This window comes from Trachinotus anak, unplaced genomic scaffold, assembly GCF_046630095.1.
Source record: "Trachinotus anak isolate AG129_WGS33_773 ecotype Australia unplaced genomic scaffold, CSIRO_AGI_Tana_v1 ptg000034l, whole genome shotgun sequence".
NCBI lineage: Eukaryota > Metazoa > Chordata > Actinopteri > Carangiformes > Carangidae > Trachinotus > Trachinotus anak.
Window position 1 is genome coordinate 3,501,831 of NW_027273885.1, and position 25,025 is coordinate 3,526,855.

The 25,025-nt window shown below is 41.0% G+C and overlaps 2 protein-coding genes and 2 long non-coding RNA genes across 6 annotated transcripts in view; all 4 read left to right on the forward strand.

Annotated features, from left to right (window-relative positions):
* Positions 1-463: 463 nt before the first annotated feature.
* On the forward strand, positions 464-9,315 carry ywhae1 (tyrosine 3-monooxygenase/tryptophan 5-monooxygenase activation protein, epsilon polypeptide 1). 2 transcript variants are annotated; one of them, XM_071471774.1, is made up of 7 exons: positions 464-672; positions 2,228-2,427; positions 2,975-3,081; positions 3,347-3,553; positions 4,312-4,448; positions 6,014-6,065; positions 8,090-9,315. In XM_071471774.1, the coding sequence occupies exons 1-6, from the start codon at positions 609-611 to the stop codon at positions 6,019-6,021; spliced, it is 723 nt and encodes a 240-aa protein (XP_071327875.1). In that variant the 5' UTR covers positions 464-608; the 3' UTR covers positions 6,022-6,065; positions 8,090-9,315. The 2 variants fall into 2 exon arrangements, with proteins under 2 accessions (XP_071327875.1, XP_071327874.1); XM_071471773.1 differs by lacking the exon at positions 6,014-6,065.
* Positions 9,316-16,215: 6,900 nt separating this feature from the next.
* Positions 16,216-16,622, forward strand: LOC139614472 (uncharacterized). Its single transcript, XR_011687048.1, has 2 exons — positions 16,216-16,323; positions 16,527-16,622. It is a non-coding gene; the product is annotated as an uncharacterized lncRNA (long non-coding RNA).
* A 1,130-nt stretch (positions 16,623-17,752) lies between these two features.
* On the forward strand, positions 17,753-20,676 carry LOC139614471 (uncharacterized). Its single transcript, XR_011687047.1, has 3 exons — positions 17,753-17,821; positions 19,470-19,532; positions 20,538-20,676. It is a non-coding gene; the product is annotated as an uncharacterized lncRNA (long non-coding RNA).
* Positions 20,677-22,401: 1,725 nt separating this feature from the next.
* LOC139614468 (unconventional myosin-Ic-like) overlaps positions 22,402-25,025 on the forward strand; it is a 59,532-nt gene continuing 56,908 nt past the window's right edge. The window contains exons 1-2 of one of the 2 annotated variants that reach the window (XM_071471766.1): positions 22,402-22,540; positions 22,772-23,006. In XM_071471766.1, coding sequence (XP_071327867.1) covers positions 22,917-23,006 — 90 coding nt within the window. In that variant the 5' untranslated portion in view covers positions 22,402-22,540; positions 22,772-22,916. Of the gene's footprint in view, positions 22,541-22,771; positions 23,007-25,025 lie in introns of those variants that run through there. The other variant, XM_071471765.1, reaches the window with a different exon arrangement.

The following is a 25,025-nucleotide window of genomic DNA, read 5'->3' on the forward strand; positions in this document are numbered from 1 at the left end:
TCGTTTGTGCCACTCAAAACCTCAGTAGAAATGTATGTTTCCAGCAGCTTTGTTCCAGGAGTCTGCAGAGCACAGACACATTACTGTTGATTTTCAGCTGTTATTTGTCAGTACTTTGAGCAGCACAGTCACATGACTTGCAGGTCGTAGAGTACAATGCACTGTCACATACATGCACAGAGGTTTTTTGGTATAGCAGACATGTTTGGTTTTTTTTTTTTTGGTTTTTTTCAGACAACTGCTGTTGCTGTAAGCCTAGAATCAAAAACACAATAAATGCGCATATAAATTATAAATTCAATAAATCTACTTTAGTGTTATTTACTCGTTAAAGAGAAATTGTGCTCACTGCTATTGCTATATTAAAAAAAATAAAATAAAAATGACTGAAGGGCGTATCAGAGCTGGTGATTCATGTGCGTATGTGCGGTACCCGGATGAGGCTGGTCGCCATCTTTACTCCATCCCATCGCAGCGCTGCCGGTGGGGCGGAACAGCACTCATCGACCCAGTTGGTTTCTAGGAACCGCCGATAGACCTGGCACGCCACCGTGTTTTTCACTAAATAGTTCGATTAGTTCGCTAATTTATCCGCATCTCAGTACACGATGGGAGAGCGAGAGGACCTAGTTTACCAGGCAAAACTTGCCGAGCAGGCAGAGCGATATGACGGTAAGCCACACTTTGAGGGGCTGGCTTGGAGTGGGACATGTTCGCCGCTGGGATTTTTTTTTCTCCGAGCTAGCTAATGTTAACGAAGCAGCGTTCAACGGGGTAGCTCGGTGTTAGCCCCGGCTAACAAGAGAGCTAACCTGGCCACCGCCGCTGTCATTCATCTTACTATTAATTGACATGGCAGGGGGGTTATTCCTGGGATAAAGTGATGTGGTGTTAAAACGAGAGCCAATGTCTGGAAGCCTCGGTTTTAGGGAAATTGCACGGATGTGACTGACAGTGGCTAACGTTAGCGAAGGGGCTACAACAAAATGGCGGATTACTGGAGCATGAGCTGTCAGTTGTTGCCTCCCCTGCACCATGCTAGCTCTGTAGCTTAACACTTGAGGTACTGGTTCGGTTAGCTCCCTTAGCAACACCCAGTGTCATGTTGCCGTTTTTTTAACCACAATAACGACCCCATTTTTTTTTTTTTTTTTTTTGCGTGATTCTGTTACTAATGCTAACTGTAACATTAGCGACGCGTTAGCTGAATTGCAACGTTAGCTACTTAAAGCTTGCGGTGTGTTAGCAGTGAGTGGGAGGGCAGCTGTTCACTTGGTGGGGTGTTCCCCCCTGAAAACAGGCTGTACGGATCGATTGGCGAAAATGACTCCCTCTTCCTCTCTCTGGTACGCTCCTGTCAGACTGTCATACCATTACAGGCCTTGTAGAGGCTGTTTTTAGACGGCTGCCTTTGCCACCGGTCATACGCTGCCCAGAAACGTTAAGTGAATGTGCCATGACTCATTCACGGGATTTGGACCGGGTGTATTTACAGGGTGATTTATAGTTGACAGGCTATATGGTATCCTTGCTGGGATGTAGTCGTATTCATATAGATATTCTGCAGAAGGTTTATCTAATGTTAACACGTTTTTGACAGATTAATTAATAAACAGCTTCCTAGATCATCGTGGGAAAATGCATATATTCCCAAAATCAGCCAGAAAAAAAAACAATCTGCACGTTTTGACCTTTTAACCCACAAAGTTAGCTGTTATTTTACAAAGTGTATACCCCCCAGCTGCCATCAGTGGCATACAGCTTCAGCATACTCAAACCTGAGAAGTACATCATGAAGGGTGTGTTTGCTGGATTGGTGCAGAGGTGAATAGATGGAGGTTTGGCACTGGTAAGGAAAGCTGCTTTAATTGTGTCATGTCACTGTTAAATGTTTTGCATATTTAAGTCACAGTGTATTATCATCCCTGATGCTTCATTCAGAATTTTCACATTTTTTTCCAACCCAAAAAAAACCTCTTGGACTTGTTGGTGGTGGTTCCTTGAATTTGTCTGGATCTCTGTTTGCCTCTTGGACGCTTGATGTCACATCACAATAATGGAATTGGCATTAGTATGAATATGTCAGTGATGAAATCTTGCACACCTTTAGACATGTGATTTAGTCAGCGAAAACAATTGACAGCTAGTTGTTAGATGTGCTTTCAAGATAGAAGGTTGATAAACATTTAACATGCTTACATGAGCGTTACATGTGTTTTCTTAACAGAGATGGTGGTTTCTATGAAGAACGTTGCGGGCATGAACGTAGAGCTCACAGTGGAGGAGAGGAACCTACTATCAGTGGCCTACAAGAATGTGATTGGAGCTCGGAGAGCCTCCTGGAGGATAATCAGCAGTATCGAACAGAGGGAAGAGAACAAGGGTGGAGAAGAGAAACTGAAGATGATCCGGGAATACAGGCAAACGGTAAATCACTCAGTAAAGGCTCAGGATGTCACTTACCACAAACAAGCTCAGCATTTGTGTCTGTCAGGAGCATTTACAACGTCGCATTGTCCCAAATATGCTTCTCCTTTCAAAGCATCTCAGATTTGCTTTGCTAATGTGAAATCACTTGCTCACATTAACAATACACATTATATGAGCACCTACTGGACAGACTGCATCTGAGTCATTGTTGGCAAGTGCTGCACAATCTCTTGCTTTTATGAAGGGAAATAAGAGCTGGCTATTATTCTGGGAGAGGCCAGAGTGTGTCGGAGAGATGGGGGAGGCAGTTGGACTGCAGTCTGTAACCTAATGGGATTCAGAGATGGGTTATCCTGCTGTTGCACCTTCAGTTCTCTCACTCCCTCAGGGGACACATTTCTCCTTTCACCACCGCAGCACCCGGGGAGTAGCCTGCCAAACTTACACCGTATGGACGCATATGAACTATAGAAAGGGCTTCAGTTAGAAATAGTGGTTTGCTGATTGAATAATTTCCTTTTTTTTGCTTTTGTTTTGGTGGCAGGTTGAGAAGGAGCTGAAGTCAATCTGTGGTGATATTCTGGATGCACTGGAAAGGCACCTACTCCCCTCAGCTGTCATGGGAGAGTCTAAGGTCTTCTACAACAAAATGTAAGAGCTTTGTGGTGTGAATTTTAATACACAGATGAATAAATGAAGCCTCTATCTTCCTTACACAGAATTCTGGATACAATAAGAATTTTTTGACATATTCATATGGGTGAATATGAAATATGGAGGCCTAAATGCCTGAAAGCAAAACACAGGGATTTTAACAAAGGCAATATCAGGGAAGTTAAGAAATGGGACATTTGACAGTAAGATGTAAATGTGACGGAAAGTCCTCTTTTTTTTTTTTTTTTTCCTCCAATTCCAGGAAGGGTGACTACCACAGGTATCTGGCAGAGTTTGCCACTGGAAACGACAGAAAGGAGGCAGCAGAGAACAGCTTGGTGGCCTACAAAACCGCTACCGATCTAGCCATGTCGGAGCTGCCTCCCACACACCCCATTCGCCTCGGCCTTGCCCTCAACTTCTCCGTCTTCTACTACGAGATCCTTAACTCTCCTGACCGCGCTTGCAGGTCACTGTTTCTTCAATACAATGTCTCTCGTGTGTGTCTTTAGTCTCTAGTGTGTATCTTTCGTCTCGTCAACAGTGGTGAAGCAGAGTCATCTTTTATTTACATATCAATATGTGGTCACTGGGGCTTTAGAAAGGATCTGAAGTGCAGGAGTCGTGACAACAAACAGCCGAGGAGCCATCTCTTGTTTTCAGTCTACCATCACTAATCCTCCTCAGTTTCCATTCATAACTAGACATTATTGCCTTTTGCCAAACAATAACTATTGTTCTGACTAGTGGGGGTGAAACTTTAAAACCTTTATTTAAACCCCCCCCCCCCCCCCTTTCATGTTTTATTGTATTACCACATTAAATCAAACTGGATGGAGTTAGGCTTCTTTTGACATGGATTAATTTAAAAAAAAAAAAACCTTTACCCTCTAAACAAACCTATAGAGATTGAGCTAAATGTGTAAGTATGTAACACAAAATGGTTTATAGTATTAATTTCCATCTCATAACTATATTTATTATACATTTCCCCCCATTCATCTTTAAAACACCCAGACGTTGTTTTGAATCCATTCCTGTGTAGCATCAGCTTCATGCTCACACAAACCTAACAGATCTCCCCTGCAACACAGATGGATAATCTACAATATATCTTTGTATCTTCTTTTAATTTGACAGTAAAATCTTGAGTGTCTATAAAACCGCTAAATTGCCGTGTGAAGCTCTAAGTGTACAGTGTTTTCAACACAAGTGTGTTGTGTTCAGGTTGGCAAAGGCTGCGTTTGATGACGCCATCGCAGAACTGGACACACTGAGTGAAGAAAGCTACAAGGACTCCACACTTATCATGCAGTTGTTACGTGACAACCTGACACTATGGACTTCAGATATGCAGGGAGAAGGTAAGAGGCTCACACCATGGTGCCCATTGATAATACTTATGTAGGACATTGTATAGACACTGATATTTTATCTGTGCTGGCAGTGTATCTGCCTGTTTTTGTCTCTGATGAGCCTCTTTTCCAGGACTAGATGCTGATCGATGTATTAACTCACACCTCACTCATCTCCTGTTACCCTCCTTTTACACTGGAGATATAACTGTCTGTCAGTACTGTGAGCAGCCTGATGGATGATCTGTTGACTCAGCAGCAGTGCAAGTGTATTTTTTACTGGGAAAAGTAAGACATACATCTAACCATTGTCGTCAGATTTACTGACGTCATATTATTTGCGTATGAGTTAACGTACTGTAGCCAAAGAGCTGGAGCTACATCTGTAAAATAACTACAGCACTAAATAAAGAAATCAGAAAAGTCCTGTTTATTAAGAACAGTCTGTCGCTTTGACTTGAGCACAGGCTTTGTTTGTTACCTTTGTGAACTGGATCCCAGTACAACTGGTGCAACTGGTTGAGAGCCTCAAATAATTGGTTGTTATTGGCTGTTGTTGTTTTTTCTTTTTCTCTCTCTCTTTGTCTTAGCTCAGCAAAGATAAATAAGTTTGACGCCCCTCCAGACCACTGTGTCTTTGTCTTGTTGTCACGGTGATTCAACTGTCCGCAAATGTTGTCTTAGATATCAGATAACAAGTGTAACAGAAGGAGGAAAAAAATCAATGATCCAAAAGTGAAGTCATGACTGCAAAGCTAAAGTCTGAATACACCGCTCCAGCTTTCAGGACGTGTATCAGGCTGCTCACAGTTTGCATGTCCAGGTACAAAGTGCAGAATCCTGTCTGGTCTACGTGTGGCTGAGCTGAGAGCAGCCATCTGGAGCAAAAATTCATAATCACTCTACCTAACAAAGATCACCTGCTTTTCCACTTCACAGCATTTGATTCAAGGGCTGAACGATTTGAGGATGATATGTAATTTTTATTTTTCTGATCAATATTGCAACTTAAATTCTGAAAATTAAACTACAGGCAGAAGATGCCACAAAACTGCAGATAAAATAATGCAGTCATCGTTGAGATCCTCCCAGGGTCGTTCTTCCTTTTAAAATTTAAATTTTAAGTACACTTGACTAGTTTTCTACAGAAAAACATTTTATTTTATAATTTTATGTGACATGAAAAACAGTAGTCATCGGCTTACTGATTGCATATTAACCAGACTTTCTCTTCTCTTTTTTGCTTTTCCACCAACTCACAGAATAAACATTAAGCTCCAGCTGAGTAAACCTGTTGGAGACAATCGTCTTTATAGCTGCTAAACTGTCACTACTTGTTAGGACACTGTACTTTATATAAGATTAAATTGTGCCTCTTCTAATATAAAAAATAAAAAAACATACCTTTTGATATAAAAACACTAAATCGTTGAGCCCTATCTGATTCATTCTTTCTCCTCCTTCATTCATTCCGGTAGTTTGTGTTTGCTGTGGTGCAGAGTGTCCACCAGCACCTTTTTATTTCCCAGTGACTCATCATCTCTCTTGTCTCTTTCTCATTCCCTCTGCTGTAGAGTCCTAAAGGAAACAAACCTGACTGTTCATTTCCCATGTTAACTGTACTTTGTAAGTGTTGCTCACCCAGTGTTGCTGTGTGTGTGGCTTCCTTCTGTTTCCTCTCAACACTAACTCACTCATGGTTTAATAATTCAGTCCACTCACCTGTCGCTCACTCATCCGGTTGGATCTTTATTAACTTTTGGTAACGAGCTGCAATGAGCCATCAGTAAAAAAAAAAACAGACTTTGAGTTTAGATACTTCCACTTAGTGTTCACTGAGTTGCCTGTTAAACCTGTATGTGCACCCAGGAGCAGAGGTTTAGGTCATGTTACTGGCATGTTGGACTGCTTGTACACACTGTACACTGAAGGGACTATTTCAACACATGCAGCCCATAATTAGCAAAAACCCTGATTAATGCATTTAAAATGATGGTGGTGGTAATATTCAAGAATTTGACTTTCTCCATCAAGATCAATCAAGTTGAAGTTGTCAGATGTATGTGCATGTGAGAAGTTTTGTGTAATAGACATGATACATTTTAAACTCTATTCCTTTTTCTTCACCTTTTGACCTCTTCAGTTTTCACACTGTCAGTTTTCTAAACACTGTATTTGAATGAGTGACTGCGATACAGTTTGACACCACTTCAGCACTGAGGAAAGTTACATTGGGGTTCAGCATGTGTTTTTGACTGAAGGATTTTAACAGATTCAAACGATAAAATTTGAAAAAGAAGCAGCTCAGTTTTATCAGATTTTCACCTGGGTTCTAGTGTAAAAAATAAAAACATTGACCAGCAGCAGTGGAAAGTAACCAAGTACATTTATTCAAGTACTGTTCATAAGTACAGTTCAGTACTGGAGTATTTATAATTCCTGCTACTTCCTATTTCTGCTTTACTACATTTCAAAAGCAAATATTGTACTTTTTATTCTACTTTGTTTATTTGACAGCATAATGATAAATTACTTTTGGAGATTGACATTTTTCATACAAAACATTTAATCATTTTCTAAAATCAAAATCTCCTTACAATTGAAGACAGTTTGACAGTCCTGTAAGAATATTCAACATGTTTTCAATGCAAATCAACTTTTTCCAAGTATTTTGTCAAAATTTAATTTTTCATAATTCTTGTGCGCCTCATTTCAAGCTTCAGGCACTAACTTGTAACATTTAAAAAAGCCTTTTGAATAAAAAGCTACAGCAACAGTACAAGTCGACTCACACACTAATGCATCAGGAACAATAATCCCATAATATAATCTCTATACTGTATGTTTGTAATGCAGCTCCATCAAACCGCTCTGTAAGTACATCCAGCTGATAACACAGCTCTTCTCTACTTAAAGCTGCAATAAGTGAGTTTGTTTACTCAGCTAACGCTAGCAAGAGACTCGAGGGCAAACCACGCCCCTCCTCCTACCCCTCCCCTTCCCTGCTCCATTACGCCCCGCCCAGCCCTCCACCTACATCCTCGTTGTCTCCGCTGTCTCAGCTAATGCTGGAGTCAGGAGCTTGCTAGCCATAGCGACGTCTTCCAGCAGCTTCTCTGATTGGTTAGAGGGACGAGGCTCGCCCAGAAACTTATATTGCTGCACTGCTGCCAGCCTGTTTCATCCGTCTTTACTGCACTTTAAAAAAGTAATTTTCTGTATCTTTGAGTACCATTTTAAGTGTTTTTTCACTTGGAAAGGAGCATTTTCATACTATAGCAGTACTTCTTTTACCCCTGATCTGAATACCTCATCCACCACTAATCACAGCAAACAAGATCCTCTTAAGACAAAGGCGGCTCAGACAAGGCCTCTACTCGTTTAAATTAAAGACAGGACAGGAAAAAACACAAATGAAAGGCTGAATATGATACAAGCCCTTAAATGTTTTGTTTTTTTGTTTTTTATTTCAGTATATTGTGTAAAAAATGGAAATTGGCTCGTTTCCAAACTAAAGATTTTCATTGTTCATTGGCCTTTGTACCAAATGTAAGGTCATCTGCCTCCTACTCACTGTGAACAACAGTAAACTTGCTGTAAACTCATCAGTCAGGAATGTACGACAGTTTTTAACTGTTTTCTTCCACCAGGTGAAGAACAGAACAAAGAGGCACTGCAAGACGTTGAGGATGAGGCCCAGTGAGACTATGCCACCAACAGCCAACAACTTGAGACCCTCCCCTCACCTCCTCACACTCCTCGTCCCTCCACCTTTGTCCTCCTCACCCCCCCGCCCCCTCCCCCTCCAAATCTTCCTCCCTCTCTACGAGTCACCTTCCTCTTCCTCCTCTCCCCCCCTTTTCCTTTCTTCCACCTCTGCAGCTCCACGACCCAGCAGGGCCGCGGAGTGAACAGGTTTATTTTTCTCTTCTTTTTTATTTTTATATTAGCCCTTACATCATTCAAGTAAATACCACTTAATTGAGACAGGAAATACAATGTTAGAAAGACAAAGATACTGAAAGAGTCCCTGGATTGTTTTTGTTTTTTTTTTTTGTCCTGGTACAAGCAGTTCTGAGATGTTATCTTTGTTTTCATTATTGTATTTTTGTTTGTTTTTTGCTTTTCCTCAATATTTTTATCAGTTGCTGGATGTATTGAGATTTTTTTTCTTAATGTAATTACAGAAATTAACTTTTATTACTGATAATGTTGACTATTAGTTATGGGAGCTATTTTATCTCTGTTTTTAGTGAAATGTCATGCAAATCATTTTACCTTTTTTATGGGCAATTTGGAAAACTACAAGTGCCCTTTTGTTAACTTAGGTTTTCAGAGGAAGTTGGCAAAATTCGCGATATCCACGTGGGGCAAAGAAGTGCTTAACTTTTACACCATAGTGATTCTGTTGTCATGTTTTTGTAGTTGTCCTTGGACTGTACTTTGTGCTGAAATACTGTAACTGTGCACACATGCTGAATCTCTGAAGGTTAACTTACGGCTAGCTGGTGGTTATAATTTAAAAAAAAAAAAAACTTGGGAGGTTTTTCACTTGTGTAAAAGACAAGTCTCAATTTGGCCCCGCTCCTCGACAGAGAGCCCTAAAATCAAGATTGTCAGTGCTTTGCATGAGTTAACATCTTTTCTGCTTCTTCTCCCCTGCTATTTACTAAAGCTCCTCTAGGTTCAGAGGTTTTTTCTTTCTTTTGCTGTTTGCTTTGTTTCTCTTCTTGTTTTGCTTCATTATGTGTAACTTGGAGCTGATTTGTACTACTGGATATCTGACTGGAGCCACAGACAGGGAATCTGTATTGTTCTTACTGAAACACAGCATGGAATTAACATTAAACAATCTAAATTAAACATTACAAACTGACTGGTTGCTTTTATTGTTTCATTTGCTTTTAGAAGACGGGGATTTTGCTGCTTATCTTGTCTTATGTGAACAAATATAATCCATGGAATTGTTTGTTCAAACATGGTAATGACTGAAATAAAACTGTCCTGGGGAATCTTCAGCTTTTCCTGCTGCATGTTATAGTTACTGCAGGTTAATATTTGCACGACAACCTTTTAAAATGAGTTGGAAACTTAATTATGCACAGGTGTTTTCTTCACAAATTCAAAAATTCAGTGGCTTTCTAAAGCCTGAAACCACATGGACCCGAGCACGGTGTTGCCACACAGAGCAGATGTTGCCACTGGAATCTGAGTTGCTGACTGAGGATAATCATAAATTTATATCTTCTATTTATAGCGTTTGAGAGACAAATGCAATCTTAATGCCTGTGGTTCTGCTGTGACTGTAGCTGAGGCCTTCGGCACCTCTGAGCTGCCGCTGTGTAGACGGTCAGATGTGTGGTGACGTACGCGGAGCAGCAGGCAGCTGAGATCAACCTTTTACAGTAGACACTTTCACACGGATGTTTCCATGTGGCTGGAAACAAAGACAGCTCATGGATTAGTGACTTCAATATATTGAAATCATGACTTTGTTTGTGCAATCACAAAATCCCCCTTTAGCACTTTCACCACTTTCCAGCAGCCACTCGCTCTTCACACTCCTCAGACAGTCATTCTGAGCAGAGCCTGAGGCCTTAACCTTTCGCCTCCCCCGTTTCAGTTTCTTGTAACCTCTGTAGCAGTTGCCGCCTATTCTACTGTTACATCACCCATAATAACAGCCTGTGCTCAGTGCCTGGCCTAAATTTAGACTCACAGGTGAAAGTGGAGGAGCCTGTCAGACAGACAGCAGGCAGAGTGCGCTAACAGCCAGTCAGAGCAACTTCCTTTCTGCAGTGTGAACCGCTGTAGCTGTTGATGGCTGTTTGCACCTCCTGCCGAGGAGACACTTATTAAACCATCTGGTAAAGATCCATGTGGTTAACCTCTGACCTGTCGCTGTCAAGTCCGACCTTATTCTTGACCAAACCTCTGGGCTGTAACAATGCAAACTGCTGCAAAAAATTCATGATCCCCAAAGGATGAGACACTGTTTTTAGCGCCCCACCCCTCTGAGCTTTCATCTAACAAAACTATCAGGTCGAAGTTTCATAACAAATGTCAAACTCAAAAGTTTACTGAACATATTAAAGCCTGGTCCATTTCTCCACTGCTCTCCACAGACATCCTCACAGTTTGGCCCTTGTCAGAGACGCTCAGATTCGTACGCTTTCTTTTTTCCTGCTGCCTAATACAGTATATCCCAGCCCTTTAATAGATTCCATTGTAACAAAGTAATCAGTGTTATTTACTTCACCTAAAACATTCATTCAACATTCATCTCTCCCCCTGCTAACTCAGAAGAGTGGGGGTCAGTGATACAGTGATCAGATGATCAAATTATTCAGGACGGCGCAGCAGGAGTGGCAGCTCCTGCTCACTGTTGAGCTTTTTTGTACCTTTTTCTCTTTTCTTTTCTTTTTAATGCACTAATAAAGGATATCTTAATCTTAATCTTAATCTAAATCTTAAATCCCTACATTAACTGTCACTACAAGAGGATGAATTAATGGTGACATACCTGCGCACTGGAGAGATTATAATCTGAGACAATGAAAGGACAAGTTTATTAAAGGTGAGGAAGAAGCAGACTACGCTGTGCTCAGAGCCATGAGGGGAGAGTCGACCCTTCGCCCCCTGACTGGGTGGTCGTGCAGCAGCTCGCCTAGCGCCCTCTGCAGGTCAACTCTGCCACATACAGCAAGAGGAGGCTCCCTCCCACGATCCACTTTACAATCCTGTCCAACAAGGGGTTTATATGGACATCAACGTTAAATCTGCTGAATTCTTCAGTGATAGTGAGGGCATCAGTTTCTACATGAGGCCACAACGATCTAACGATGTAAACACTGATATTTCATTGACAAATTCCCTGTCACAACCCGGCATGATTATTACCAGACTAATGTTGATAATAACGGAGCATGATAATGATACTGAATATTTGCCGTGGCAGTGTTCTCATTAGTTTCAGTGCACACAGCAAACCTTCATTACAACTGGCCTGAGAACAGAAACCAGCTACTGCGCTGGAATATTACCAGGATTTCTTTGTGTCACTTGGTTTGTGGTGATGTGATGAAACACAACTTTACTCCAGTCTAAAATGAAATACTTTGGGTTTTTTTAGGGCCAGATTTTTAGACAGGGCCCCTCTACAAGATAATCAAATCTTCACAGTGAAGGTTCCCACCAGACATCAAGGTACAACAGCATCATCTCCGATCTCTGATCAACATATCCATCAGACTTTCAGCTTCAGTTTCTCTGCTCGGTATCAACACATTCACAGCAGAACAGAAGCTCTCTCTGCTTCTCACACATCGCTGCTGTGATTTCCAACTCCCAGTGGGGGCCTCTGTGGTTGCCAGGGGGTAAGTAGAAAGATTATGATGGAGTACAACTAATTAGAAATAACTAAATTACAATTTAATTTGAAAGTATTTACAGTGTGTGAGTGAAAAAAAAAAGGTTTGTAAAGGGGGGCAGACACCTGAAGTTCCATCAGGAGCGACTTCGTTCTGAATGAACTCTTATTGACGTGCAAAACAAGAGAGGAAAAGTGAGAGATGTGAGTCTGATTACAAAAAGTGGTGTGAGAGAGGGAGAGAGACCTGTGAAAGAATGAGGCATAAAGACAGATTCCTGATTGAACTTGTGCTTAGCTTCCTTTAGCTGAAAGTAGTGATTAAATGGCTTAAAATAATCGGCTAAAGTAATGGATATATTGTTCAAATACCTGGAAAAGCTGGAATTAGTGGATAAACAGAATTTAGGTGAAGGATAAATAATTGAAAAAGTTCAACAGAAGTTTCAGGTAAATTGGGAAAATGCTGAAAGTGGAGAAATGCTTGAAAAGGTTGACAGTATCAGAGGAATGGTTGAAACGACCAGCTCCTGTCAGTCCACAGTGATTGCACAATCGAAACTTGACCCTACCGACCTGAACGTTGACACTTCAGTTGCAGTTTTATGCATTAATATTGTCACATCCAAATTAAACTGTATTCACATCTGGGAGCTGTCAGTGATGAGGCTGTGGGAATACGTGACAAAAATAGGTCGGAAACCAGTGTTTTCGACACAGCCTCAATCCGTCAGGTTATGCTGCAGAACCTGTTCTCAGCCAGTGATTTAAAACTAACAAGCTGTCACACTAACAGACCCTCGCGAGCTCTCGGGAGATGTGTTGACAGTCAGGTTACCATGGCTCCTGATGGTTTCTCCTCCGCTGAGCAGCCTGTTGTAACATGAAACCTCAAGAGGGCAGCAAGTTCCATCTAAACTGAAACTACACCACTCCGACTAAAATAATTTCCACTTTTCCACAGGAGACGGTAATGGATGTGCTGTGAGGGAACATAACAGAGTGCGACTGTGCCTCACTTTCCATTCATCATATCTGAGGACACCGCTCTCCAGAGGGTGTGCTCTGGTTGTAGAGTGAGCGGCCTCCTCATCTACATCTGCAGCCTAATCGGCGTCCTCGAGCTTCCTCTGCCTTCCTGTGGAAACTGGAAACTGCCGCGGTGTTCTGTTGTTGGAGCAAGATCACTGCTCGCAGGAGTGGGACCCAGGGAACAAACGTCAATGAAATATTATGAACTTCCTCTTCTGCTGCAGAGACAGCAGTTATAAATAGACTGGGTTATTTTCAGGCAGCACTTGTGAGATTTACTCAGCCCTGGTCTGATCTGGTCTGGGCTGAGGATCTGGTTACAGGACTGCACCACAAATATACAGCAGGATGAACTTGTGAACTAAAGCTCACTCTGTTCTGCCCCACGCCCTTCAAATCGCCCTGCTGTGTCCAAGGGCCCTTTGTCCATGGAAACAGACATATGTTTGGGGGTAGCACACAGAAAACAGGACTGATAACAGGACATGTGTGTGGGTTAAACCAGTATACAGCCTCGTTAATACAATCCTTACACTGCATCTCTGTTGTTCACCGTCAGTGTTTAAGTCAGTTTGGTCAAGTTCGCATTCAGACGGTCCAGGATCAGTTCCAGCCAGGGGCCCGTGTTCCCCGCTCTCACCTCGTGTTTCCTGTCTGCTGCTTCACTGTTGACAGGTTCTGATTTTTTTAATTCTTTAAATCTTTCCTCTGAGTTGTGCTGATACAAAACACAGTTTCATACACTTCCACCACTGCCCCAGACAGACGAAGCGACAAGCGACGAGGAAACGACCCCCTCACTGATGACCTGCCAGGATGAGAGGACTGACAGATTACATTTTCACTTTGACCCCTAAAGAGCGCAGTGACATGTAAACATAAACGAATGGACTGAGGGAGCTGTTTTTTTTATTGTATTTGAATACAGTCACTAAGGAGCAGGTGAAGTCTTTGAAAATAAAATGTTTTTCAATTTTTATTTGTATATAAGACAAAGATAAAGATAAGAAAATTCACATATAATCACAGAACGCCCACATGAGTATGTGAAAATGAAAATGCAAATTGGATTTCTTACTAAAATCACACACACTGTGGGCAGCGGGGTCACGTGACTAATAGGCTGAAGCTCAGCAGCAGACCACAGGTGTGCTGAGGGGCAGCTCACACAGGTGCTTTCAGTTTTCTTTGTCCTGTGTCCTGAGCTCATTCTGTGTTCGACCTCCAGCTGAGCTGCTGCCCTCCATCTTCTCGCCTTTGTTCCCGAGTGAGTAGTTTAGGTCATTATGGTTTATTTTGTTGTGAAGTAGAACATCTAATCTCCTTGGTTTGTTCTCACATGATTATATATTTAAAGTCAGAATATACTGACGTACTGATTCTGATTTATAATCGTTTGTTTCTTCATTCAAGATAATATGATCTAATTTGACCAATGTTCACTTTCTTTCATCTGTAGAAATAAAACCACTCACACCTGACCGACTGCAAAACATGAAATACTTTGAAATTAAACCTGCTGATTGCTCCTCCTATATTCATTAAGTCCAGTGTAATCCTAGAACACATACATGAGGGAGAGATTTCATTTTTGTTTTCAAGTTTACATGAAGACTTGAATAAAGTCCCCTATAGGTTTCTATAACGACTTCACTGTTTATAATTTTAGGCTGTTATTCTTCTGCACCAGAGGATTTGAGGATGAACTATATTATATCACATATTTAGCATTTAAAGAAGAACCCAGCCCTTCCTAAGAATTCACAGTTCTTCTTCCTGTGCTCCAGAACAGTTTGGTCAGTATTTGTGAACATGCAGCTCTCTCCTCTGAAGAAACGTGTGACGTCATCCCAGTTTACTCTGTAGCAGCGAATGAGGCTCTGACGCTGTGAGGCTGTGAAATGTTTGTGTAATTTCTTGCACCAGAATGAATTTTTTCAAATCTTAAACTTTTATATTTAATTTCAAGTCTGGATCAGATTAAGGTGCACGACACACGGTTAGTGTAGATTCTGGGGTTAGTGAGGTCACTTATTTCCTCCAGGGGCTCAAAGTCATTTCAGCTGTAACTTCAGTAGCCTGCTGATGGAAGGAAGCCTCTGATGTTGTAGATGATATTTGCAAACAAGTCTAAACTTCCACAGTTTGTGTTTCTACTGTATTAGTTCATCATTTGAACTCAATAGCTTTTAACGTTGGGATTCAATTTAAAAAAAAGAGTAATGCAGTTGATCCACATTTTTATTTCCCACCTCTGACATTTAATCATGTTGTAATGGAAACACAATCGCTGGCACTAAAACAAAGCCGTTGTTTCGGCTGCTCTGATTTCTGGCGTCAGGACCGAGTGAGGTGTGTTTCCATGTGACATTTAAGTCCAACTTCAAATGAATGAACTGTATTTATGGATGTTTTGTGATTATAATTCAATAAAAACGTGAACTTCATGCACAGCTTCTGTTGGTCTTTCACCTCCACTTGCTGCTGTAGTTTATGGGTTTTTGCTGCACTTTATGAACTTTTAACAAGTTCATGGATGTAGTTTTACTTGCAGCTGATGTTTTTCTGGACTCCTGCATCATGTTTGGAGGAACCAGAGCAGAGAACATGAACCTGCATTTATCCGCTGCGCACATCCGGGTAATGGACAGAAAACGCGCCATTTCTGCTTTAAATACTGACAACAAAAAGCAAGATGGCCGCAGTCAGCCGCCGCCTGGCTCTGTGCACAGCCCGCCTCCATCACACCTGGACGACCCCGGACCTCAGCAGAGTAGGAACCTTCCTCCTCTGACATCCTGTTTGCAGAGGAACTCCACGCCCTGACACCAGAGGTGGGACCTGCAGCATCAGGTGTATGGAGCTCCTGTTTATGAAGGCTGGCTCCTGTGGCAAAAGAAACCAGCTGATTGTTCTAATCAAACATTGACCGTATTCTTCTTCCTGCTGCTGAATCCCTGAAAAGATATTTTTAAGTTTAATAAAGTTGTGGGTCCGGGACTTCGACACCTCCCCTTGTAAAGGTGGGCGATCCGGCAAAAAAAAAAAAAAAAAAGCTCATGAAAATATTTTGGGTGTAATTGCAGTAAGTGATCATAATAGAGATCTGCATTCTGTTTCCGGTCTGATTTTATTGTGAAAGTCCGGAACGGAAGTTGTTCGGTGTCGTTCGGGTGTTTCCGCGGCTCGGATGTTCTCGGGTGTTTGGGACACGAGCGGTGCCTTTGAGGTGACAGTGAAATAATCTCTTGCTCTGATCCTGACTGAGCGGAAGCAGCTAGTTAGCCTAGCCGCCAAAGCTAGTTCCACTAACTGATCACAGAGTGACCAGTGACCGGTGATGTGTAGCACAGGGGCCCCTCCCGACAGAAAGGACCCCGGCCGTGTACCGTCACACCAGGGTGAACATTTCCAGTGAAACTACACCAGGTGTAGTGAAAACACACATGAAGGTGGATCCCAGGGAGAATCTGGTCTGTGCAGGTAGAGAGAGGCTCGTTAGCAGCCGGTCGCTCATTCAGAGTGATTATGGTGAATAATAAATAAGATGCCATTCATTTGTTTGGTTATCTGGAGTTTTACATGATGGAATAAGTGATCGAGTCCCACAGATAAATCCTACAAACCAAAAATTACACAGCTGTTACAGTTTGGTTGGTGCGCTGTAAGTTTCTGTCATCGATTAGTCGGACTGACGAAGGTGACTCGGCTAACGAAGACTTGTTGACTTCCGGTATACGACAAGTGGCGTACTGTTTACAACTTCCGGGTCGCGCCAAAAACAACAACAACAGGTATTTCAATTCCCGATTTCATTTTCTTATAAACTGAAGTGAAATCATCAGCGTGTTTGTAGTGTAGTTGTTTTCACAGCTGCATGACTTTGATAAGTAAAGTGATCAAACAGAGTTAATACTGAGTAGTTCCTCATTACTTCATCCTGACGAGTTCAGACACAACAAATCAGAGACAGAGATCCCGAACCAATATTTTCATGATAATAGTCAAGCCACATATATTAATAATCACATCCAAGTTATTTTCTGATGCATTAGTGATGATGAAGACTTATAAATGAGTGTAATAGACAATGTAATTGTAACTCATCTTAAATATTCAACCATAGATCAGTGAGGAAACGCAATTACTCAAAATACCAACTGCTTTTATGGGGGGAAAATTTGTATTTGCATATTTACAAAACGCTCCAATGTCTGACAAAAATACTAAATAGTTTAAAAATGAATACCACTTGTATTGAAACAATATACCGGCCTTATTGCTGAAGGTTGTCACACTGAAAGTTACCTTGATGGATCCAATAGCATTGTTCTCTTAATTTGTCAAATGTGTTGAGCAGTGCAGCATGTTTCAGATTGGATCATCAAGGTAACTTTCAGCGTGTAAGGCCAGTATATTGCTGCTGTACAAGTGGCATTCATTTTGTCAGATGGAGGAGATTTTTGTAAACATGCAAATACCTTTTTTTTTTTTTTTTTTTTTTTAAATAAAAGCAGTTTGTATTTTGTGTAATTGCCTTTCCACAAAGATTCATGGTTAAATGTTTAAGATGGGTTAAAATGTCATTCTGTTTATTACACTTTTTTTTAAGTCATCGTCATCACTAATGCATCAGCAAATAATGTGGATGTGATTATTGATAAAGATGTGGCTTGAATATTATGATTAAAATACTTGTTTTGAAGCTTGCTCTCTGATTTGGTAAGGGACTTCTTGTGATGTAATGAGAAACTACTCAGTAACAGCCTCCTTACAGTATGTGCAAAGTCTTATGTTCTGAAGACCTTATAATGCTTAAAAACAGTTCATAGTCAAAAGAGGAGCAGCTTCAAATGTCTCCTTTTGCCCTACAATCAAATCATTTTAATTAATGTTTACCATGATGTATTTTCAAAAGGATGCCGGAATCCAACTCAGGCCAGTACCGCACCTTATGACCCCCACAACCAGCGGAGAAATAGTAAGTCATGCGCATGACTACGCCCTATACTTATATGGGCTGAAATTAGGATCAAAATGATTTTGAACTTGTAAAGTAATGTTCACAAATGATTCCATTGTTTGTAGTTATAAATCAACCTTTCTAAACATGTAAAATAAATCTGCCTGACCAATTTAAGTTTTTGTATGTGGGGAAAAAGGGGCTTGTGTCGAAGACATTTTTATTTGTCAGAAACAGACCCAGCAAGAAATGGTAAGTCATGGGCATGACTCCATCACATACCTATACCTAAACTAGGATCAAAAGGATTTTGAGCTTATAAAGTGATGTTCACAAATAATTCCAAATGTAGTTTTAAATCAATCTTTGTAAACCTGTAAAATCTGTATGAGAAACTCAAGAATATACATGTGAAGACATTGTGCTTGTGTAGAGGAGATTTGTATTTGTAAAAAGACCGTGTGATTTTAAAATCTGACCAAATGAAATGAGTGGTGAGGTAACACAAAGACACCGTGGAAGAACTGCTTTTGTCAATGTCTGTGTATAGATACAAAGCAGACAACTGTGTAAAACTTGGTGTCCAAAGTTCCTACACAGTGTGTGATACTGAATTTACAAGCACAATTTTGACGCCATCCTTACACCTTAAAATGATTGGACAAAGACAGTCCAATCACAAAGCAGAGTCCAATTAGAGGGCAGGTGGTTCTGGTATCTTCATCTCTATCGCACATCCTGAAAGATGTGGTAGATTTTCAAGATGGACGACAGCGCTGGCTTTAATATCTACTCCACCGTTCAGGATCTGCGGCAGATGAAGGCAACAGAACCACCTGCCCTCTGAGTGGAATCTGCTTTGTGATTGGACTGTGTTTGTCCAATCATTTTTAAAGTGTAAGGATGGAGTCAAAATTGTCCTTGTAACCTCAGGGTCGTACACTGTGTAGGAATTTTGAGCATCAAGTTCTACAGTTTGCTGTTCTGTATCTGTTCACAGATTTGGCAAAAGCACCGTCTTCCACAGTGTCTTTGCGTTACCTCACCACTGATATCAGTTGCTCAGTTTTTATTTTTCAGTTCAGTTTTTCTTTTTACAAATGCAAATCTTATTTGCACTTTTCACTCTACACTAATAAACAACAAGCTGTACTTGGTATCAAATTAGACAAAACTAGAGTTATGTTCTTAGAGGGTAATTTACAACACATTAGAACAGAACTATGTTGTAAACTAAAGGGAACTTTTTTGTTGTTTTTTACAGCTTGCATAGCTTTGGTGAGCAAAGTGATACATCAGAGTTGTTACAGAGTAGCTCCTCATTACTTCACCATTATATCACAATGAATTACTTCACAACAAATAGAGACGGCAAGTTTCAACACAAGTATTCATATTTGTAATCACACCCATGTTGGTTTTTTGATAAATTAGTGATGACAATTAATATACTTGTTTGGAAACTTGCTGTCTCTGATTGGTTGTTAAGGAACTTATTTGATGATATAATGATGAATTAATGAGAAACTACTCAGTAACAACTCTGCTTGATTTATCACTTTACTGACCAAGACTCTACAAGGTGTAAAATACCACTTTATCTACAACTTTGCCCTGCAATGGAAAGTCATTTTATTTAAAACAGTACCATTGTATGTTTTCACAGGGATGCCGGAATCCAACTCGGGCCAATACCACACCGTGTCGTCCTCCACAACCAGCAAAAATGGTAAGTCATATTCATGACTCCACCCCATACCGATATAGGCTCAAATTAGGGTCCAAATGATTTTGAACTTGTGAAGTGATGTTCACAAATAATTCCAACGTTTGTAGTTGTAAATCAACCTTTGTAAACCTGTGAAATGAATCTGTATGAGAAAGTCAAGTCTGGGAAAATTATTTTTTCCTTTTGACAAAGACATTTGTATTTGCTACAAAGAAAAAGACTTTGTGACTCAAAACTATGAACAAATGACCCTAATTTGAGCCTATATAGGTGTCGGGGGAGTAAGTCGGGGGAGTAAGTCGGGGGAGTAATGCTGTCATTTCATCATGACTCAACTTCAGTACAATGAAGGAAACAGAGACACACACACACGTACACCATCAGCTACAACATCAAAACCAGTTACCTGTTACCTGTTTTAATGTTGTAGCTTATTGGTGTACATGCAAAAGTAAATAAAGGACTCCTCTGTGCTTCAGAAACACGAGTGACAAAGTGACATTTGACCTCTCATGCACTACTGTAACCTCTGACATACAGTATTTTTCCATAGGAAGTGAAAAGGAAACTTATTTTACAACCCCTGTGTGACATGAATTGACAGTAAGGACAACTTCCTCTCTCCAAACTTGATGAGCATTCAAATTGCTCACCATTAAGACTTTTTGGCATCAGGAAGTTTTCATTTACTGTGTGTATATATAACCTATAAAACAAACCACTAAATACCTTAAAGTGAATGTCTGCAACTGTGAATATGAATTTTCAGCTAAAGAAACTTCTGTAGGATTCTGTAAAAATATTCTGCCGTTATTTCTTCACTACAAATGAAAGGTTTGTGGTCACTGTGTTGTTTCATTTTACTTTCCGTTTGTAGTAAAAAAAAATAAGTGAACTTATCTTGGAAGCCAATCATCTCCAAATTATGTGTTTATTTTAAAATAGAACTGGGCAGAACCCTGTGTCTTTGTGTGTGTGTGTGTGTGTGTGTGTGTGTGTGTCAAGGCCACAGGTTTCCTGTTGATGCCCGGCTGTCAGGAATGCCTCCAACTGGGGTCGGAGGTCAAAGGATGTGTGTCACAGTCACTTCCCTTCTCTCCCCAGCAGTCTGTAATAGCCCTCCATGCAAAATGCAACAAGACAGATTTAAAGCGAGAATCAGTTTCTGCAGTAATTCGTCAAAACACTGATAAAAATCACTAAAAATGAAATGTTTAATATCAAAACACAATAAAAATCCTGCATAAAAAAATGTAAAATCTCCCAGAATTTTTTTTCCACTAGGTGTGTCAAATAATGTGAATTCAACAACAACAACCAAAAGATTATAATAATATTATAATTAATAATGTAAGATTGGTTTATTTGAATAATGTTTTGCAGTCCAAAGAGGTGAAATTATCAAGTAATAACTCAAATTGGAGTAACATGTTTGAAAATATACAATTCTCTTTATGCGTTTCTGCTTTCCTAACCTGTGAATCATTTTGCAGATGCATCTGATGAACCCTGCAGGAGGTACTAGGAGCCGCTGCTCTAACGCTGTATTTTTCTTTAGCTCCTTCACTGCATGCTTGGGCCTAATTTAACCCCACAAATTATGATGAAATGCTCAACCAAGCCACATTGCATAATGCGTACAAGTAACTGGATATATGCTGACATTTAGCACACAGGAATGCAGGGAGGGATCAGATGGTTCAGGAAGGTTATCCAGATGAAATATGTCCATCTACCAGAGTAAGGCTGTTTATATTTTTCTGTCACTAAGACAGAAATGTGAAGCTGCTGTGTCACATTTTACCCCATTCACCCTGGAAGCCACCCTTCTATCACCATATGTGTGTGTTCATGTGTTTGTGTCAGTGTGCGCTGTATGTTAAGTGTCAAGGCCTTGGTTAGTCTAGTCCTTGGGGACAGGAAGCACGCTGCTATGAGAGCACAAGCCCCTTATTTGTTTTTCGAAAGCGTGTGGTGCGTACGCGTGTCTCTTGCTTGTATATCCTAAGGGAAGCGCAAGTGGGTTCCGTCATGCACACATACAAACACACTTGCATCTCACACACACACACACACTAAATCTACTGGGCGGGTACTGGGAATGTCTCAGGCAGGATGCTGGGTCGAGGAGGAAACCCAGTTCAGACCAAACCCGTGTTTGTGTGTGTGTGTTTGTGTGTAATGTTAAAATGTTAAAACCTTGTAAACAGTGCCATAAATGATCTAACAGGAGCCAATGGGGGGTTTGGCAGGGGGGGGTTTGTAAAAGGATTGTGGAATGGCTTAACAACTTTGAAAAAGAATTGAAATGACAATTTGATTTAAAAATAGATTTTGACAGTGAAAGTGTGAAAACTAGTTAAACAAGTTAAAAAAATAGTTCACTTTCAAATGATTAGCTAGAACTAATGGATAATTGTTGACAGGTAAATGGCTAAAAAAAAAGAAAATAAACAGGTGAATTAGAAAGTTTAAAGGTTGACTAAATGGTTAAAAAGCTAGAAGCAGTTATCCTCCGGTATTGGCCGACAGGTGGAACATTTACTGTGTGCGCACCAGAATTGGTCCATATGTGGAAGCAGCATCTGACAGTCATGCTGTATATGGGTCAGATTCAGGCAGTGGAACTGGGCCTATACTGGGCCAGAAGAAAACAAGCAATTATGACCCAGATTTAATTTACTATCTGGAGAATCACTGACCTAGAATATTCACTTCATTAGTATTCTGGTGTAAAGAGAGGGAGGGCAAAAAAATCAATTCACCAAGTAAGACTTTACATAGAAACTACAGCATGATTTTACACAAATGTGTTTACCACTCCCTGCTTTTATCCTTTCATGCAGACGCACACTCCAGTAAGACAAAAGACACATATCCTCTGCATGTGACATCCATCTCGAGTCAGAGCTCCATATCCTCCCCATGATCCCTCGACCAGAGAGGCTACATCCTCTGGCTGGAGCGAGGGGAAGCTGGCCGCACTGAGACTCTCCGCTCTGCAGCAGGTAACACCCCAACTCCAAATTACTGCGCCAGAGCTCAAAATCTCAATTTACTGCTTCCCACTTTTTGATCATTTTGCCAGGAAGTAAAACATTTTTTTTGTCCGGTAAAAGCTCCCACTTGAAAGTTACGGTGTTTCTATTCATGTTTATGTAGGAGAGACGTTTATGATTTACTTGTATGTGTATCTGAGGAGTGTAAAACTCTCTAACTGCTAACTTTTTGATTTTCAGGTGTCTCGTGGGATGGTCTTCTAGGCACGTTCCACCCTGCCTGAGCTAAGGATTTGCCAGCGGAACTGAGGGGAGAGCTGTGATATTTTTCCTCTGTCTCTCCTGACAGTAAAAGGGACGGAAAAAGAAGAGAAAAAGGGGAACAATGATGGAACTGACGATCCAGCTGATCCCAACGGGGGAAATCATCCTTTCTCCGGGAAAAAATGGAGAAAACTACTGCCACGGCTGCAAGGTCAGTTCGTACACTGTGGCCAGGTCTGGAGTCAGATTTTCCCACTCATCCTTCATTTCAATGGATTTTTATTATGCTCAGTGGGTAGAAACTGATGCTGGCACAGGTGAGGCACACACAAGAATGATGTTGAGAAACATTTACATATGTTGAGCAGTGTAAATTGCTTCCGGTTATACTTTAAACTTCATTGATGAATCAAAAAATAAAAGAAAAAGCTCTGGGTAGTTTAAATCCAATTTGGCTCAGTGCTCTCAAAATTATAAAAATCATTTTTCACAGTTCATAATGTGATGTAAAAATGAGCTTCCTCTGTGGACTTCAACTAATACTAAATATGATATAAACATTTTGTATAACGTACCAAGAATCCTGCTGACAAGTGTAAAGTAGTGCAGATAAAAACTTTTTCTTAAAGAGGTCAAAGTTCACAGTGCCTAAAAATATAAATTCCACATTAAAGCTCTCTACCTTTAAACAAACAGTGAGGGGTAAAATGTTGTTGGAGAATTCTATTATAGAAAAAGCATTGATGCTGATTACTGCACCAGCTGCAGCCTCAACAAACACGAATCCAATGCAGATGCTCAGGCAGCTGCATTTTAAAGCTGCTATGATCAATACTTTTATGTCAAGAAAGGATCAGACATCACGTCTGTGGAAAGGTGGACCCACAGAGAATTATAATTTCACTCTGCAGTTCCTCTGAGCTCTATGCAGGACTTGCTTCACTGTTGAGGTTGACTCTCACCACTTTCATCAGAGTCGTATCCAGCAGCCGGCAGCTAAACCCAGCGTCCAGCCAAAACTGGAGTCAACAAATTTAGCGACTAGCTCATGAGCAGTGCAGCATGTAGCAGCTACAGAGCCAGATATTTCCAACAGCTTAGTGGAGACCCAGAGAGAGGAGTGAGTGACTCCACATGACTGCTAATGTTGATCGGTGTAATAGGCACAACTTTGCCATAACTTGTGAAGTAACAACATGTCAGTGTTGTGTTTACAGCTTGTTTCCACTGCCCCCAAGCGGCCAGAACCACCCCCCACCCCACCCCCCCCAAAAAGCTAGTTGCAAGGCAATTCCCTCATTACTAGCACTGACTGAAAGCTGGACAGGAAGTCAAAATATAGGCTTTTTATCTGTGTCTACATATCAGTGTCTCTGCTGCCCCTGTTTATCTTTTCTATCTCCCTCTTGTGAGTTCAGCAGCTTCATCCTAAATGGCTGGAGTACCTCTCTAAAGTTAGCTTCACACACGTTTTTAAATGTGGAAACCTCATTGCCCCGTTGATCACTTATTGCCTGTGGCGTCTGCAGTGTTGCCATAGTGATGACTCCATGGAGGAACTGAAACAGAAATCAATCGCTCTCAAACATTTTAACATGTGTTGTAAACCTTATGCTCCTGCCTCATGTAGGGGGGCAGCAATATAGACAGCTGTGTAATATCTATATAAACAGTATCTAAGGAATGGAGGGAGTGGGGCTCTTTAAAATCAATCCTCCCATGGTGTGAGGTTCCCTTTGGTACAGTTGAGCCTGGCCTGACACCAGATTAGGATGTATAGTAAGAGGAATGTGGGCTGGTCAGTGATGATCGGGGAGGTGTGGAATGTACCGAGCCTGGACGAGAGGAAGTGACAAAGACATTCCAGTACACGGCTTCATTTTTTCCCCACATTCCTACAAGGTCAAATCACCCTGCGTGTCTGGATGTGTGTGAAACCTGTGTGTGTGTGTGTGTGTGTGTGTGTCATGGTCTTCAGTCCTTCATGTGGTTCATTTCAGTTTTAATTGGATATTTGTTGTAAACATTGAGATCAGGTGAAGTTAAAGTTAATATTAGGCAAACAAATGAAAACGCTGAGTATCTGTGGCTAAAGTTATGGCAGCGTTTCCTGGTTTTGGTTGGTTAGAGGTGGAGCGGGAAGGGATGAGGGTCGGGAGTGGAGGTGGGGGGTCAGTGTCATGACGGGCCTTTCAGTCCAGTACAGCGTGTCTATCTAGCGTTGCCTTGT

Coding starts and splice junctions, on each gene's coding strand:
- ywhae1 (XM_071471773.1), top strand. CDS start 609: ATGGGAGAGCGAGAGGACCTAGTTTACCAGGCAAAACTTGCCGAGCAG. Junction 3,082..3,346: donor AAGGTCTTCTACAACAAAAT/GTAAGAGCTTTG, acceptor CTCCAATTCCAG/GAAGGGTGACTACCACAGGT. Junction 4,449..8,089: donor TTCAGATATGCAGGGAGAAG/GTAAGAGGCTCA, acceptor TTCTTCCACCAG/GTGAAGAACAGAACAAAGAG.